Source organism: Vombatus ursinus, unplaced genomic scaffold (genome assembly GCF_900497805.2).
Source record: "Vombatus ursinus unplaced genomic scaffold, bare-nosed wombat genome assembly UNPS02014774.1, whole genome shotgun sequence".
Classification (NCBI taxonomy): Eukaryota; Metazoa; Chordata; class Mammalia; order Diprotodontia; family Vombatidae; genus Vombatus; species Vombatus ursinus.
In genome coordinates, this window is record NW_020954552.1 from 17,930,314 (window position 1) to 17,948,482 (window position 18,169).

At 37.0% G+C, this 18,169-nt stretch overlaps 1 protein-coding gene across 5 annotated transcripts in view; it reads left to right on the forward strand.

The window, feature by feature from the left end:
• The window catches only part of OCLN (occludin), a 55,539-nt gene extending 41,691 nt beyond the window's left edge, over positions 1-13,848 (forward strand). For all 5 annotated transcript variants that reach the window (XM_027864316.1, XM_027864314.1, XM_027864312.1 and 2 more), the window contains exons 6-9: positions 4,035-4,241; positions 8,322-8,493; positions 9,068-9,109; positions 12,571-13,848. In XM_027864316.1, coding sequence (XP_027720117.1) covers positions 4,035-4,241; positions 8,322-8,493; positions 9,068-9,109; positions 12,571-12,672 — 523 coding nt within the window. In that variant the 3' untranslated portion in view covers positions 12,673-13,848. The remainder of the gene's footprint in view (positions 1-4,034; positions 4,242-8,321; positions 8,494-9,067; positions 9,110-12,570) is intronic.
• The last annotated feature ends 4,321 nt before the right edge of the window (positions 13,849-18,169 follow it).

Genomic DNA, 18,169 nt, shown 5'->3' on the forward strand with positions numbered 1-18,169 from the left:
GGACAAAACCTGACCAGCAATTAAAATGTGCAGGAATTCGGTTGTGGAGCAAGCTTAAGGAGGTTTTCAAGCTTGGTGACAAACTAGAATGGAGGGAAACTGCCAAATCATGTCCATTCCCAACCCAAACACACCCAGAAACCCATCCTTTTTAAAAGCCTAGTTCAAAACTTCCTTTGCCTATTAAATAAGATCTTGAAGTGAGGTGGGGAGCGGTGGAGGGGAAGATAAAGTTTTCTTTTGTTGATCACAGTAGGAACATTCATCCAAATGCATTTATTGAAGTCTACTCTATGTAGAACTCTGGGGAGAGAGATGAAACAGGTAATGCTTATAGATCATCTGCTTCATTTCCTTCTTTCTTTTTTTTATTTATTTAGATGTTTAATTTTTATTTGTTTTATTTATTTAAAAAAAGTTTAAAGTTAAAAAAACCCTTTTGGGTTTTTTAATCTCACCTTTACTGAATGGCATTTCTGATATCCCCAATATAAATCATTTTCTTAAGTAAATTTGATTATCCATATAGTCTCAACAGGCAGCTAGGTGGCAAAGTGGATAGATTGCCTGGCTTGGAGTCAGGAAGATGCATCTTCCTGAGTTCAGATCTGGACTCAGACACTAACTAGCTGTGTGACCCTGGGGGAGTTACTTAACTCTGTTTAGCTCAATTTCCTCCAGCGTAAAATGAGTTGGAAGAGGAAATGGCAAAACAAGAAAACCCCAAAAGGGGTCATGAAGAGTCGGACACAACTGAAAAACAATTCACTGAATAGTTTCAACAAACTTAAAAAAAAAGACATAATAAAAATATAAAATGTAGATTCATTCTCTTTGACTTTTTTATGGAAGAACATCCATACTTTGAAGAATCTGTGATTTCATAGGTGAGGATGGCTCTCCACTGAGGCTGGTCATAACTCCTGGAAGGTCTCCATCAGTTGCTTTAGTTGGGAAAAAAAATTGATATCCTGGTGGCCAACCTCCTGGGGGATGAGCCTTACTGAATTTCCTAGGGCTGGTCTTCCTTCCTGACGGAATAGCCTTTGGAAAGCTGGGGCCTCTTCAACCCTATGATGATGTGCCTGAAGGAGGGACTTCTTTGGAGGAAGCTGAATAACCCTATGTGGAAGAATATAAAACCTTTTTTGAAATAACAGAAAACTAAAATTAGAACTTTTTTGGTTATTGAGAGTGCTTTAGAGGTTTTTTGGTGGGGTTTTTTTGTTTGTTTGTTTGTTTTGGTAAACAGTATTTTATTTCCAATTACATGTAAAGATAGTTTTCAACATTTGTTTATAAGATTTTAAGTTTCAAATTTCTTATCCTTCCTTCCCATCCCCCCTCTCCAAGACAGCACGCTATTTGATATAGGTTATACATGTGCAATCATGTAAACACATTTCCACATTAGTTATGTTGTAAAAGAAGAATCAGAACAAAAGGGAAAAGCCACCAAAAAAAAAAGTGAAAATAATATGCTTTGATCTGCATTCAGTCTCTATAGTTTTTTCTCTGGATGTCATTTTCTATCATGAGTCTTTTGGAATTGTCTTAGGTCATTATCTTATTGAGAAGAGCTAAGTCTTATCATGGTTGATCATCACATAATGTTGCGGTTACTATGTACAATGTTCTCTGGTTCTGCTCACTTCATTCAGTATCAGTTCATGTACGTCTTTCCAGGTTTTTCTGAAATCTGCCTGGTCATCATGTCTTATAGAACAGTAGTATTCCATTACATTCATATACCACAACTTGTTCAGCCATTCCCCAATTGATGGACATTCCCTCAGTCTCCAATTCTTTGTCACCACAAAAAAGAACTGCTATAAATATTTTTGTACATATAAGTGCTTTTCCCTTTTTTTATGATCTCTGGGATATAGACCTAGTAGTGGTATTGCTGGATCAAAGAGTATGCACAGTTTCATTGCCCTTTGAGCATAGTTCCAAATTGCTCTCCAGAATTGTTGGATCAGTTCACAACTCTACCAGCGATGCATCAGTGTTCCCAATTTTCCCACATCTTCTCCAACATTTATCATTTTCCTGTTTTGTCATGTTAGCCAATCTGATAGGTGTGATGTGGTACCTCAGAGCTGTTTTGATTTGCATTTCTCTAATCAGTAGTGACTTAGAACATTTTTTCATGTGATATAGATAGCTTTAATTTCTTCCTCTGAAAACTGCCTGTTCATCTTCTCTGGCCATTTATAAATTGGGGAATGACTTGTATTCTTCTAAATTTGACTCAGTTCTCTATATATTCAAGAAGTGAGACCTTTATCAGAAATACTTTCTGCAAAAATTGTTTCTCATCTGTCTGCTTTCCTTCTAATCTTGATTGCATTGTTTTTGTTTGTGCAAAAACTTTTTCTTTAATATGATAAAAATTATGCATTTTGCATTTTATAATGTTCTCAATCTCGTTTGGTCATAAATTCTTCCCTTCTCCATAGATCTGACAAGGTAAACTGTTCCTTGCTCTCCTGATTTGCTTATGGTATCACCCTTTGATGTACCCATTTTGACCTTAATATATGGTGTGAGATGTTGGTTTATGCCTAATTTCTGCCATACTGTTTTCCAGTTTTCCTAGCTGTTTTTGTCAAATAGTGAGTTCCTTTCCCAGAAGCTGGGGTCTTTGGGTTTATCCAAGAGTAAATTACAAGAACCATTGTTAAAGTATAAGTTAAATAGTTATAAAGTTAAATAAATAAATAAAGTTATACGAGTTAAATAATCACTTGTTAAAGTAATGAGATTTAAGGAAACTTTGATTAAAATGTAAATTTGCCCCTGAGCAATGTTTTGTTTCCTTTGACCACATCCTGAGCTTTCTCTGAATTGAAAGCCAATAGCTGAAAAGCCACCTGTTAACTTGCCCTTTGTTGGCCCTTTTTAAATTTCCCTTTCCCTCCTTCTGCATTCTTAAATTCTCTATTACCTTTTCCCAACTCAACTCCAGACTTGCATTTATATTTAGGAGCCTCCTTTTAGTATTTTCTCGTAAGTCTGCATTTTGAAGTAATTTTACTTCCTCAGTTGGGGGTCGTGGTGGTGGTGAGTTGGTGGTGGGGAACCAAATACTTTTGAAATAGTAAGCAGTGCCATTGGAAAAAGTATATGTTGTTCCCCTTTCATTCTTTCTAAATACATGACCAGAAGTTTGAAAGGATCTTTAGTAATTATCTTTAGTTATGCTCTAAAGCTTAATCACTTCCAGATTTAAAGATTTTACCTTGGGTTGTGAATAATTATACTTTTCCATTTAATCCAAAGAAATTTTATATGAATTTTTAATTTTTTTTTTTAATTTTTAGGCAATTGGGGTTAAGTGACTTGCCCAGGGTCACACAGCTAGTAAGTGTCAAGTGTTGTTTGGTCTGAGGCTGGATTTGAACTCATGTCCTCCTGCCTTCAGGGTCGGTGCTCTATCCAGTGCACCACCTGGCTGTCCCCAAAATTTTATATGAATTTTTAAACATCCAGTGGTGGATATATGTACATATTCTCCTTCCCTACTTTGGTTTGTTTGTTTGTTTGTCTGTTTTTTTAATAATTCCATGGAACTTTAAAAACCTGTAGAATAGAAAAGTCTAAGATTTCCCCCAACTGGACTGATGTAGTGTAAATTACTGACATATATCCTTTCATGTGAAACTAAATTTTTCTAAGATTAAATGCCCTTATTTTATTTAGAAAGACTGAAGAGAGGCTCCTTTTAAATCAGGACCTAAAAACTATTACATGCATCACAAAATCCTAAGGGTTACAAAATTGGGCATACCGAACTCCAGGGATCTGTTCAGTGGACTGTGCATAAGTTTCTTGACTGAGTGAGCACACAGGGAGCACACAGTATTTTGGAGGTCTCTTGGCAATTTATTCTTGGCTGCTATTTGGATTGTGGGGGAGGCTGGGGCTTGAATAGTATTGCATTTGTTGAGAAGATCATTCATTCTGTATAGTGTTCCTGGTTTTGGCTTATAAATTGACCACTGATGTATGATGATGCTGTTTTCCTCTAGGATACCAGAAGTTGTTAAGGTTCTTCCAGTGACTTCATCTGTGGATGATTTCAGGCAACCTCGGTACAGTAGCAGTGGTAACTTAGTATCTACAACGAAACCTCATGGGAAAGGAAGGAAATCAAAAAGGGCTGACCAAGACCACTATGAAACCGACTATACCACTGGAGGGGAATCGTGTGAAGAACTGGATGAGGACTGGGACAGGTACAGATATAGCATTTGTAGAACACAGGCTGTCCAAAACAATGCTGGAACTTCTTGCTATTAGCTAAATAGCACCCTGGGTTCTTTCACTTTGAGACAATGTGTTGGGAGAAATTTAATAATTAGTTGCCTGCTTTGAGTTTTTCCAGGGTAACCTTCCAAATGTTGATTAAGGCAGTACTTAAATGGTTTCTGAAAATCTTCCCACATTCAAATGGGAAGTACCACTGAGCCAAGATCACTGGTGTTTTCCTATGCACTTGGAAGCTTTGGGAGAAGCTTCTGGAGAACCTGTTTAGCTGATGCCATTCAGACCTGGACAAATTACTTAACCTCACAGTGCCACAAGGAACTTCTTAAGACCAATGATGTTTGTTAGTATAGAGAATTTCCTCACCAGAAGTTCTTTACAGCAAGAAAATCACAGGTCTGGGCCCCCCACCCCAAAACAAACATTCGTTAAGCATAGACAAACAGGAAACAAATTGTACAAATGTAAGAGTTCATGTGAAAAAAAGATCCATGGATGTAGTTTTTAATTTCTAGGTTATTTTAGGAAAGTTGTTTCATCTCATTGTGGCACAGCTTCCTTGTTTGTAAAATGACAGATTTGGGGAAAAAAATAAAAAATAAAATGATAGGTTTGGATTAGATAATCTCTTTTTAAAAAATAGCATTTCATATTTTGCATGACTACATATGTATGACCTATATCAAATTGCTTGCCTTCTCAATGGGGGAGGGCTGGGGGAGAGAATAAAGAAAATTTGGAACTCAGAAATGTAAAAACAAATGTTGAAAAAATTTTTACATGTAACTGGGGGAAAAGAAAATACTAAACAAAAAATTTTGAGTTCCAAATTTTCTTTCTCTTCTTCTTCCTCTCTAAGTTGGTAAGCATTTTCATATAGGTTACATATATTCAGTCATATGAAATATATTTCCATGTTGGACTAGATAATCCCTTAAGAACTCTCTATCTGCAATCCTATAATGCTCTTTTTAACCACTCGTACTCAGTTATCAAGTTTAATTTGAAGTCTTGGATGTCTTAAGCTTTTTAAATATGTAAAACTGTATAGGTAAATGTTTAATATCTGAGCATATAAACATCCACCAAATAATTTGCAAGATAAGTTATCTTTGAATACTTTTCTCTGAATGAAGGAAAGCAAAAGCAACTTTTCCCCCAAATAATTCATGAATCCCATGGCAAGATAATTTGTACTTATCCAGCCTTCTCTCTCTCGTAAGGTGTGGGGTAGCTAGGTGGTACAGTGGATAGAGCACTGGCTCTAGAGACAGGAGGACCTGAGTTCAAATGTAGTCTTAGACACTTACTAGCCTTGGGCAAGTCACTTAACCCCAATTGCTTTAAAAAAAAAAGAAGAAGAAGAAAAGAAGAAAAAGAAAAAAGGTCAAGCAGCAGAGTAGCATACACATATCTACATACCACATAATACACACATATGTGGCTGTTCTAACAAAGACATTTCTTTCTCTCCTAATGTGTAATTCCAGGTCTTCAACTGACTTCTTAATCTTTGTCCATCAAGAACATTAACTTGCTGGTTGTCTCATAAGCATCTTAAACTCACCATGTCCTAAATACAACTCATTATCTTTCTCTCTAAATCCATGCCCCCCTCCTCACTTCTTTATTTTTTCTTTCTTTTTAAAAATATTTTATTTTTCCCCAATTACATGTAAAAACAATTTTTAATATTTTTTTTTAGTTCTAAATTCTATCCCTTTCTCCTTCTCCCCACTCCCTGAGATGCTAAACAGAATGAATAGGTTATACATGTGCAATCATGCAAAACGTTTCCTTATTAGTTATTTTGTGGAAGAAAATGAAAGAAAGGAAAGAAGCATGCATGCATGCTTTCATCTGTAGTTAGATGCCATCTGTTCTTTCTCTGGAGGCAGATCCTATTTTTCATCATGAGTCCTTTGGGATTGTCTTGGATCTTTCTCTATTTTTTCAAGGGGCAACATCATTCTTCTAGTCACCTAGGTTTGAAAGGTGGGAATGAATCATCCTTGCCTTCATTTACCTACCCCGAACATCTGGTCAATCAAGAGATCATCCCATCTCTTCAACTTCTCTCTCTCTTTTGTTCTCTTCTAACAAGTCTCCCTCAACACAACTTCTCTCCTCAGCAGTCCATCCTCCATATAGTTGCCAAATTGATATTCCTTAAGCTAAGCTATGTGACCTTGTTACTCTTTCTAAGGAAACTTCAAATATCCTCCATTTGGCCTTGAGGTTAAACTCCTGGGTTTTCAAAGCCCTTCACGTTCTGGCTCCCGTCCTCTCTCTTTCCATAGTGATTACCGATGGTGATTATTCTGCTTGGAACATACTTAAGTTTCGAGCAAAACAGTCTACTTTTTGTTCTTCAAGTTCTCCATAGAAGATATTCCATCTCCCACTTCATGCTGACGGCTTTTGAAATCTTTAACTCCCTTCAAGGCTAAGCTCAAATGCTAACACCTTCATGTAGTCTTCCCTGATTTAGTACATATCCCCTCCCCTATATTTTTTTATATCTCCATTATTTACTTACCTGTGAACATGTTGTATTCTCTAGTAGAATGTAAGCTCCTTGAGGGCAGGCAGCCTCACTTTTTTATTTGTAGTCCCAGTGCTGCCTAGCACAGTTAGTGGCACCTAATAGGCTTTTAATGCCTAAATTTACTATTATGTACTTAAGTGCTTTTTGTTTGCTTGTCCCTTATTGAGTTTGAATATTCCACCTGAGTCTAGGATGTGATGCTTTCTTTGTAGTAAGGTTGTAATCCTGGGTTCTCAAAGGCTTTGCCAGCATAGCACATTTGATCTGCCCTTAGAAACTGAAAAAGCTTCTAGTACAGAGTTGATGACAACTTCTAAGTCTGTCATCACAAGAATATAAGAGCTTACAAGCAAAAATTGATGGCCCTAAGTTTGGAGAAGCCCATAACCAGTCTGGCTACAGAGTGGTAAATTTTGGGTCCATAAACAGCATTAGAAATAACATCTTGAAGATTATATGATAGGTTATAGAGGAATTATGATGTATCCCTGTTGATAAAATCACAGCTCTTGAAGCATTGAAGTAAGCATTTAAGTAAGAAAAGACATACATGTAAGGCCTTCCCAGCTGCCTGCCACTAGAGCCTAAGTAGAGCAGATGCTACTAGACTGAAATATCTCTGAGTTGACCCATGGATTAAGTGTATGGCAGTTAGCCAAGTTCAGAGTGGCTTGTCACCAGGCTGACCACAGGGTGAAAAATTATTCAGCTAGAAACTCTTGAAGATCATCTGTTAAACTGTAGGGAATGAGGGAAGGAAAAAGCTTCTATATAATGCCTACTATGTGCTAGGCACTGTGCTAAGTGCTTTTTACAAATGCTATTTCATTTGATACTAACAACAGCTCTACAAGTACTATTATTATCCCCATTTTGTTGAGAAAACTGAGGCAAACTGAGATTAAGTGACTTGCTCAGGGTTACACAGCTAGTAAGTGTTTAAGGCCAGATTTAAATTCAAGTCTTCCCAACTCCAGACCCAGAATTATATTCATTGCTCCACCAATTGCATTTAGACAAGTTATGGAGAGGTTGCAGTAGCTAGAGGTAGAAGAGGAAACTTACACTGGTCCTTCTTATATTGAGGAAAGGTTACATAATCTTGAGGGTCCAGCAAATTCCTTTAATTTAACTTATGGGTAGCTATAGATGGAAGAACCAATAAGGAACCCATTCTTCATAACTATACCTCAACTTAATGTTCTTTGGGCACCCAGGTGGTCAAGTGGATAGATCACTGGGCTTGGAATCAGGAAGACTTAATCTTCCTGACTTCAAATCCTGCCTCAGACACTTATTAGCTGTGTGACACTGGGCACGTCACTTAATCCTGTTTGCCTCAGTTTCCTTATCTGTAAAATGTTCTGGAGAAGGAAATGGCAAACCACTCCAGTATCTTTGCCAAGAAAACCCCAAATGGGATCACAAAGAATTGGACACAACTGAAAAATGACTGAACAGCAACAAAAATAGATAACAATTTTCTCACCTTCATATTTAGAGAGTACCCACCAATAACTTCAGATCAGCAGAGACAACTTTATAAGAAAAACTTTGACACTGGCCTACAGGAATACAAGAGCCTACAAGCAGAAATTGATGAAATCAACAAACAGCTGTCCCGCTTGGATAAAGAACTAGATGATTATCAAGAAGAAAGTGAGGAATACATGGTAAGTTTCCGGAGAATAAAAACCCCTTCACAACAACCAGGGGAAACAAAGACTGGTTTGATAAGGAACAGAATAAATTCTGATTGAGTTGTATGATATCAGTAACATTTATCTTCATGTCGTAGAAAAACCACTATTGATCTTGTATTCATCCAGTCTAAAACTTTGGGAACCTTTATTTTACCTTGACAAGCAGTCTGAGCATTGGATTTGGAAAAACTGATGATTCTATTTAAAAATAGAGTCATACTGTAGACTGGTATTAACATAAGTCTTTAATATAGACACCACTTCCTAGCCTCATATGAAGTCATTCTAAAATGTAAAAGGGGCTGTTGGAATTAATAAAGGGAGCAGAAATTTGTCTATTTGTATCATTTTAGCTTCTCTTTGCCTGTATGGATGACATCTATGAAATGTCATTAAATAATATGGTCCTGCCTTTTTTTTTTCTTTTAAACATAATTCAGGGTTTTAAGCCTCAGAGTAAATTAGAGGGCTTGAGGATAATTATAATTATGCTTAAGATAAATGCCACAATAAACATGCATTTGCCTGTGTGTCTCCTTAATAGGCTGCTGCTGATGAATATAATCGACTAAAGGAAGTGAAAGCAGTAAGTGTTATCGGTTCCAAAATTCCTTAATTTCTCTGTGATCTGTTCTTTTCAAAAATTCAATGGAGTGAACATTTATGAAGTGTCTTATCATGTTCAAAGCACTGTCAGATCTTGAGGATGATACACAAGATAAATTGTATAGCATCCCAGTCCTCAAGCAGCTTGTAATTTAGTAGGAACGATTTTTTTTTTTAATGTGCATATTAGCAATAGCATATGGTAAACCCTTTTTCTGATGACTGTGCAGTGGAATGTAAGATTTGGAAGCTTCTTCAGAACTGGGGCGAAAGCTTCAAGTAGAGGGTGAGGGTCAGTCTTCTCAGAACTAGTCTATGTCATTTTGGAAAAGCTTATAATAATATTAGTCGTACAGTATTGCTGTTACTGTATACAGTGTTCTTCTGGTTCTGTTCATTTCATCTTGCATCAGTTCATATGAGTTTTTCCAGGTTTTTCTGAGACTAGATGTTATTTTACCATTTTCTCCATTATTTTGGATTTCTGCACCTTCTTTCCCATTTATATTCTGCCCTTTCCAGCTCAAAGACCATTCCCTGTGGAAGCAAAAACATAGGCAAAAGTTAATTGAGAGTTGAGCTTCCTCTTTTTTTTTTTAAATTTAATTAAATTTAATTTTTTAAAAAATTTTATTTTGGAGGGCAGCTAGATGGCGCAGTGGATAGAGCACTGGCCCTGGATTCAGGAGTACCTGAGTTCAAATCCGGCCTCAGATACATAACACTTACTTACTAGCTGTGTGGCCCTGGGCAAGTCACTTAACACCATTGCCTAACCCCCCCCCCCCCCCAAAAAAAATTATTTTGGAGGCAGTGGAGGTTAAGTGACTTGGCCAGGGTCACACAGCTAGCTAGTAAGTGTCTGAGGCTGGATTTGAACTTAGGGCCAGTGCTCCATCCACTGTGCCACCTAGCTTCCCCTGATTCTTAATATGTATATTTTTTAACCCATTTGCATGAGAAACAGCATGGCATAGTAGATAGATCTCTGGACTTGGAGTTAAGAAGTCTTGGGACTGAATCTAGTATCACACATTTACCAGTTGTGTGTTCCTTGAGAAGTCATTACCTTTTCTGAAACTCAATTTCCTCATCTGTAAAGTGGTGATAATATCTTTAGCACTTACATCATAGAATGGATATGAAGTCCAATGAGTTGTCATATAAGACTCGACCGAGTTCTTTGAGCAATTTTTTCCCTTTCTTTCTTTTGATTATATTTGTTAGATTCTAGCAAATATGGCATATTGACCCGTTAAATATGTTCCATCCCTTTTAAGAATCCACTATTCACAAACTGTGGTGCAGAAATCCAAATCCTATGGCTCCAAATCTCAGGCACTATCTTTTTACTCAACAGTTGACTTCTGAAATCTGCTCATCTTTGAATTCCTTACCTTCAGTAAACAGTAGTGATGAAATTTTACCCACCTTGTCCCCTTTTCAAAGATGTTCATTTTTATTTCCCATGACTTTCAAATCTTTAGAAACACATTCTAGGTTCTTTTGGCTAGTTTCGTTTGTTCTCAAATCATCAGAGGTGGTTGTCATCATTAACAGTTTTTGGCAGTGTAGATGACCAAGAAAGACAAAAGACAACAGACATCTTATTCCTGATTGTCAATTATAACTCCAGATATTCATTGTTCCCCCTTCCCTTCTTTCTCTGTCTTTTATTTTTTCTTTTTGGTGAGGCATTTGGGGTTAAGTGACTTGCCCAGGGTCACACAGTGGGCACATTTTAACTCAGGGCCTCCTGACTCCAAGGGTGGAGCTCTGCCCACTATGCCACCTAGCTGCCCCACTGTCTCATTTTTCTAATGTCTACCCTTCTATGAAAATGAGACTCCCCCCCTTTATGTATAAATCTTTTTTTTCCCCTTTTGTTTTCTGCCTAAAACACTTATGTTGTTGTTTTTTTTTTTCTCCAAGCAACACTTTGTTGTCTCTGATACCCTGGAGAGTAAAACTGTATCCCTCCAGCCCTTTTTACTCTTTCCTTTCAGGCAGAGGCCCACTTGAACTTTGTACATGTGAAAATGTTATGTATTGCTGGCAGGATACAATTTGCAGGTCTCAGTAAAATTATCCTTGCCCTTGAAATTTCAAGAAGAAAGTTCCATAGTCCTTTGTTATCTTTCTGGTAGCTCTTGGTTAATGTCTGTGATTGGTCAGATTTCCTATTTGTGAGATGTGAAACTCAAGGTGAGAATATTATGAAATGTATCAACCTCATTTCATCTTGCCACTTACCCTCAGAAGCTCCCTTCACTTCTCTAAATGCTGGGTTCTCTGCTCCTGCTTTGAGAAGCAAGCTTATTTTATTTAGGACATAAGGTAAGACATAAGGACATAACTAAAATTCATTTATCTAATGAAATCTACTGACTCATTTCACCTTGCTGATGCTCTCCTGAACCTTTCCTCTACTTGATGAGACATTAGGCTTATCTAGTGAAAAGGCAGTTTTGGAAGGCTTTAGGGTTTTATCTTTTCCTTGTCCCCTTCGCCCACTCCCCATTGTACTTGATGTCCTTGCTTGTCACAACTTGTGCTTTTGCTGATTGTTGTGATTTGGATAGTGGGTTGGTTGGAGGGGAGAACAAATATACACACAGTTCTATCAAAACTCTGTCAAAAAGTTTTCATTGGAAATTCTCCCATAGTAGTGATTCCAAACATACTGGCCACTTACTGGCTGCTCCATATTAGTTTCTAAGGTATATATATATATATATATATATATTGCAGGGAAGGGTGGGGGGGATAGGCAATGGGTTTAAGTGACTTGCCCAGGGTCACACAGCTAGTAAGTGTCAAGTTAAGTGTCTGAGGCTTGATTTCAACTCGGGTCCTACTGACTCCAGGGCCAGTGCTCTATCCACTGCGCCACCTATCTGCCCCCCTGAGAAATTCTTTAAGATTTTATAGGGAGGGGGGAGGTATGAGAGGGAATAGTTATTTTGTGTGACAGGTATTAAACTTTTGTTGTTTTGTTTTATTACCAGGATAATTCCCCTTTAAGCCACACTCCTACTGAATTCTTCATTATAATAAAGAAAAAAATTTGAGCAAAGCAAATTAGTTGATAGATTTCAGCAGCCCTACCCTGATAATATAGCATCCACAGTCTCTATCTTTATAGTTGAGGGGTGAAAGGAGAGTTCCTTACTTCTCTAGAATGGAGATAATTAACAGTTATCTTTAGTTAAAATTTCCATGTTAGAATTGACAGATTCTTACTTACTAGAACACTTAAGGTGTTTTTGCCTCTCTTTTTTTTTTTTAAAAGTTTTTCAGTGTTTAAAATAAAAGAGAAAATGTATAATCTTATTTGCCCATTAGAGCTACTTATCTTATAATGTTGTGGGATCTGTAAAAAGAGAACTTACAGAAAATATTAGGATAATTTTTCTCTAATTCTTTTTTTTTTTTTTTTAGTCTGCAGATTATAAGAATAAGAAGAAATATTGCAAGCAGCTGAAAAGCAAATTGTCTCATATCAAAAAGATGGTTGCGGATTATGATAGACAAAAAACATAAAGTCAGTGACCAGAAGGTTTGAGAAACTGTGGAGTATATCCTTACCTTCTCCGCAAATGACTTAACCAATGTTATCTGAAGACAAAATATCTCTAGAGTGTAATCAATGAGAAGATCTCTCTTTGTGACCTTTATAAAGTTTTGGTAGCTAAAGCTAATTCAATAGCATCAGTGTTGATACCTTTTGTAATGCTTTTTGGTAACTCACCTGTACATTTTGACATTAATAGTTTTAGTCTTTTAAATCTGGGTACTAGTCTTAAGGACCAAATGTGTGTTGAAGATTTAAGCCTTAATGACTACTTCAGATGTCACCAGTGCTATGACTTACACTCCAGTCTCCTTTGTCTTCTCAGCTGAACATGTAACCTCATTAAAAAGCTCTCTCCTCAATAGTGTTGCTACTGTTCTAGCTCACAGTTGAGGTGACCTCCATACAAAGACTCTGAATATATTAAAAATGCCTTAAATATATTCGTGTCTACTATGTATGCTGCATTCTAAACCCCAGCCCCATTGATTTCTTCTTAATGGCTTGAAAATTATTTGTAATAATAGTGAACTGTTTTCCTCAGCTGATGCTATGTAACCAAAATTATGCAAAAATACCATGCTTATGAAATTTTAAAAGTGTATATATTTTACTTTTTTAATCAGGGCATTTAGACTCATGATGATGTAGGTTAGAATATTTGTTGTGTATTTTTGAATGACTGTCATTCACCTGTTATGGTTTATGTGTTTTGTTTTTTTTAACCAAGCAAATGGTCTGTATAATAAAACAAATTACTTTTGTAATACAGTTATAACTTGAACTATATCTTACTGGAACTTTTCAGCCCTTTATATAGTTTTATTGATGAGTCAACCTGGTTAATTAACAATACACACCCTTTTTTGATATTATGTGACTGCTGATACCATGTGGAAAAGCCTTACACATTGAATGGTAGTAATTCTGGTGGTAGCAGTATGAAAAGGTCTATTCACACTATGTTGGTTGTTGATTATGCTGATTGTTAGGTTGCTGAGTTTTTGGATATAGACCACAGATTTATGTGAAAACTGAAGATAACATGGCAGTTCATGTAATAGAGATTTCCAGTGGTATCATTAAGTCTAAGTGTGTTCCATTTGTTAAGTTATGAGTAGTCAAATAAATTTAGCTTAACTGGTGCTGACTGCTGTTCATCTTACCATTGTTTAGAAATTTTTTTATTAAGAAAAAAAAGCCTATGGTGTGCTTTTATAAAACTATCCTAGGACTGTTAAGTATTCAGCTTTAATCTTTAGTGCATTCAAGACACTTAGCAAATATGACTTACTAACGATAATGAAGTATCATTTCCAAAAACGTGAGTCATTGGTAAAAGGATAAATGTATCCTGTTATATTGGTTATTGAATTAATTTCTTCAAATTGAAGAAATTTATATTTTTCTGAATGCTATATACATGAAAAAGTATAGTCCATTAACCTCAAAGAACAGTATATTCATCCTTAAACTTTCACTAATTAAAAGGTATTACTGTATTGGATATCAGATTGAGTTTTACTTCTTGAATTCATTTTTACTTTTTTTATGGGTTTTTCAAAAATAATATACTTGTTTGACATCATGTGGTATAATACATACGGAGTTTTGAAAGTGGATTTTCTTAGTCCTATAATTAGTTTTATTTTTGTTATTTAGTCTTTTTCACTTATGTCTAACTAACTCTTTGTGAGCCCCCCTCCTTTTTTTTTTCTTTTTTCTTTTTTTTTTTTTGAAGTGGGCTTGGCAAAAATAGTGGAGTGGTTTGCCATTTTCTTCTTCAGCTCATTTACAGATGAGGAAACTTAAGTAAACAGGATTAAGTGATTTGTTCAGGGTCACACAGCTAGTAAGTATCTGAGGCCAGATTTAAACCCAGGAAAATGAGTTTTCCTGACTCTAAGCCAGGTACTCCATCCACCATGCCACCTAGCTGCCCCTACATAGTAATTATAAAGATAAAACAATACTCAAATGAAGATATGAGAAGGCACCCCCAATCTACCCACCTTCATGAAAGTGGGTGGGTGGGGGGGTCTGCAGGTTTTATATTTTGAATATATTTTCAGAGTTTTCAACATATTGATCAGTTGTGCTTTTTCCCCCTCTAAAAAATACAATTTGTCATAAATTAAATATTTCCCAATTATTTTTAAATCTAGTTCAGAATCACTCTAGTGTGTTGCAGCCTCGTATTTGCAACTTTACACTATTATAGTCATTGTGTATATGTGTAAAATTTTCCTGGTTCTCATTCATAGAAGTCTTCGCATGACTCTGAATTCTTTACATTTGTCATTTCTGATAGTACACCAATGTAGCATTACTTTCCTATACCACAGTTATATACCTGTATATACCTGTAGTCTATCCACTGTTCCACTTAGCTACCCCCTCAACAAACCTAGTTAACATTTGAACGGTTTGATGATATGTGGAAGGCTCCTCCTCCTCAGTTCAAATCCAGCCTCAGATAACTAGCTGTGTGACTCTAGGAAAGTCACGTTTGCCTCAGTTTCGTCCTCTATAAAATGAGCTGGAGAAGAAGAGGGCAAACCACTCCCAGTATCTTTGCTAAGAAAACCCCTAATGTGGTCAAGAAAAGTGGATACACCTGAACAATAACTAAAGTTTCCCTGAGTTGCCTTTTTCTGTTTGTTAGAAGAAATGGCTTGCTGTTTAGGTGGGGAGAGCAGTTTTTGGAAATGTAAAACGAAAAGATAATCAAGAGTGTGTTTTTTTAAAAGATTTTATTATTTAGGGGAATAATATTAACTATTGGGGAATGGTTCTTGGTATTTTATTGTCATTTCCCTAAATATCTTGGATATCACATTCATTAAAAATATTTTATATGAAGACTTTCCCCCCCAATTCATCAATTTATTTTCTTGTTATCTTATTTGTATAAAAACTTTTAGTTTTATGGAGTCAAAATTGCCTTTTTTTCTTTTATACTCTCAGTTAGCAGTTTTACCCATTAGCCATAGTTGTGAAAGCTACTTCCTTTCAAATACATACAACCCAAGTTAGAATTACTTCTGCAAATGACTGTAGCATCAGTGTGCTAACCCTCATCATTTCAAACTAGGAGTTCTATTTAGAATATAAATCAATTGCACAAAATGATATTTTACAATATTACTTGTATGTTTTGGTTTATTTCACTTTTTGTTAACTAAGCTAGTCCAACATAACAAGGATAGGGCCAACAAAACAATGAACTCTTTTGATTATTTGAACTTAGGATCAGACTAATCCAGAATTACAGATGATGATCTTTTTACTTGGGGATGAATTTTTTTAATTTCTATTTAAATAAACTTACACCCAACACTTCAGAGAAAACAATGCAGCCACACTTGAAATAAGGAGTGAGTTCCTTATAAAGGAAAGATTTCTTATGGAAGCTTCCTGCTGAAATTCTTTCCTGAATGCTTCTCTGTTCTTGGAGAGAGAGGTATCATCCTTGACCCATGCAAAGCGTTACCTGACCTAAACTTTCATCTAGAAGGCTTCTGTTCAGTTAAGTCATAGCATCTCAAAACTGGACTGACCCTGGGATCCAGCACTCCTAGAATGGACAATGTTCATTTCCCACTTGGGAGTCAGGAGACTAATCCTGCTAATCTCGCTGCCTGGTACTGCCACTAAATAGCACATTTTAATCTCAAATGAGTCTTCATACCCCCCTGGCCTTGTTGCTGTCTCATCCTGGAAATTCATTCTATCAATACCTGGGGCCTCCTTACCCTGAAACATCCTACCATCCCTGGGGTCTGCTCATCCTGGAAGGTCCCTCTGCGAGGTATGCACCTCTTCGTCCCAGTGGCAGGTTCCTCCTAGAGCTCTGTTTTGTGAAGAGGCTCAGACCAGACTCCTCATTCCCTTCCTGGCCTTGACTCTGAATTGATGGGTTTCAAAACCTAAACTCTACTGTTGTCTTATCTTCAACTTTTTTCGGCACCTGGGGCCTCCTGGCCCACACACATCTAACCACTTTTACAGAGTATTTACCCTGGAATAACCCTCTGCAAAGCCCACCCCCATTCTACCATATGTGAATTCCTCTTGTAGCTTGTGGCCAGCTGACCTTTTACCTCCTCGTTCCGTTCCTCATTTCATTTCTAACCCCTTTTGTATGTTGTTTTTTTCCATTAGAATGCAAACTCCTTCAGGGCAGGAGTCTTTTTTGCTTGTATTTGTATTCTCAGCCCTTAGCACTGTGTTAACCCTAAATTCATAGTAAGCACTATAATGTTGCCTTTCTTTTCTTCCTCACAATAGCCATGTAGAACTGTCTCAATTTTACAGATGAGGAAACCAGCCCAGAGCATCTTTGGCTATTTTGAGAGAGTTCAGGACCAGAACAAGAAACTTGATAGTTCTATAGTACTCTTCCCCATAGATTACATTTGGAGAACATCTGGAGCACCTCATTTTGAGAGGGACATGTGGCCCCAAGAGAGCAACTACAATGGTGAAGGTATCAGAGACCACGGGTCTTATGAGAATTGTGTGAGAAATGAATATTTCTCTCATATTTAACAACTAATTATTGTATTAGGACCTAGGTTTTTCCCCATTGCTACTTCCTTGTCCAGAAATCAACCTGTTCAGGATCTAGTCAGAGAGTAACAGAAATTCTAAGTATGGGCTAATGGATGTGTTCCTGCTCATTGTGTTGCTCAGGTCCCTGGAAAATGTTGATTCTCCCCATTATCAAGATAGGTGATAGGAAAATTGAGGACCACAATTTGAGTGACTCGAGTCACGGATCCCAAGGTAGCCTACCTCTCATTTGATTAACCAATCTGAGTTAAGTAGGCACCCCTGTTGGAACGGGAACACTTCCTCTTGGAAGGTCATATATAAACTGCGACTCCACCGCTATTAGTGGTCTTTGGTCTGAGAGAGACCATCCTTTTATTAATAATCTGCTGGCAGGGGCAGCTCGGTGGTGCAGTGGATAGAGCACCGCCCCTGGAGTCAGGAGGACTTGAGTTCAAATTTGGTCTCAGACCAGACACTTGATACTTACTAGCAAGTCACTTAACCCCAATAGCCTTGCAAAAAAACCCCAAAAAAACCAACAAACAAAAATAATCTGCTGGCCTTATTAATAAAATGATTAACTATCCCAGAAATTATGTCTCTCGAACCTTTTTAAACATCACAGCTAGATGAAGGAGCAAAGATGAAAAAGACAAAGTACAGTCAGGCTCCAGTAATTGTCTTCATAGGTGAAGGGCCATCATGTAGAAAGGGATTATACTTGTTCTTTTTGGCCTTGGGAGGCAGAATAAAGAACAGTGTGTGGAAGTTTCAGAAAGAAAGGTTAGGTTTGCTGAAAGGATTTCAGGATCGGGAGGAAAGAAAACTCCATCAGAAATCATCTAGCAGGGGCAGCTAGGTGGCACAGTGGATAGAGCACCGGCCCTGAAGTCAGGAGGATCTGAGTTC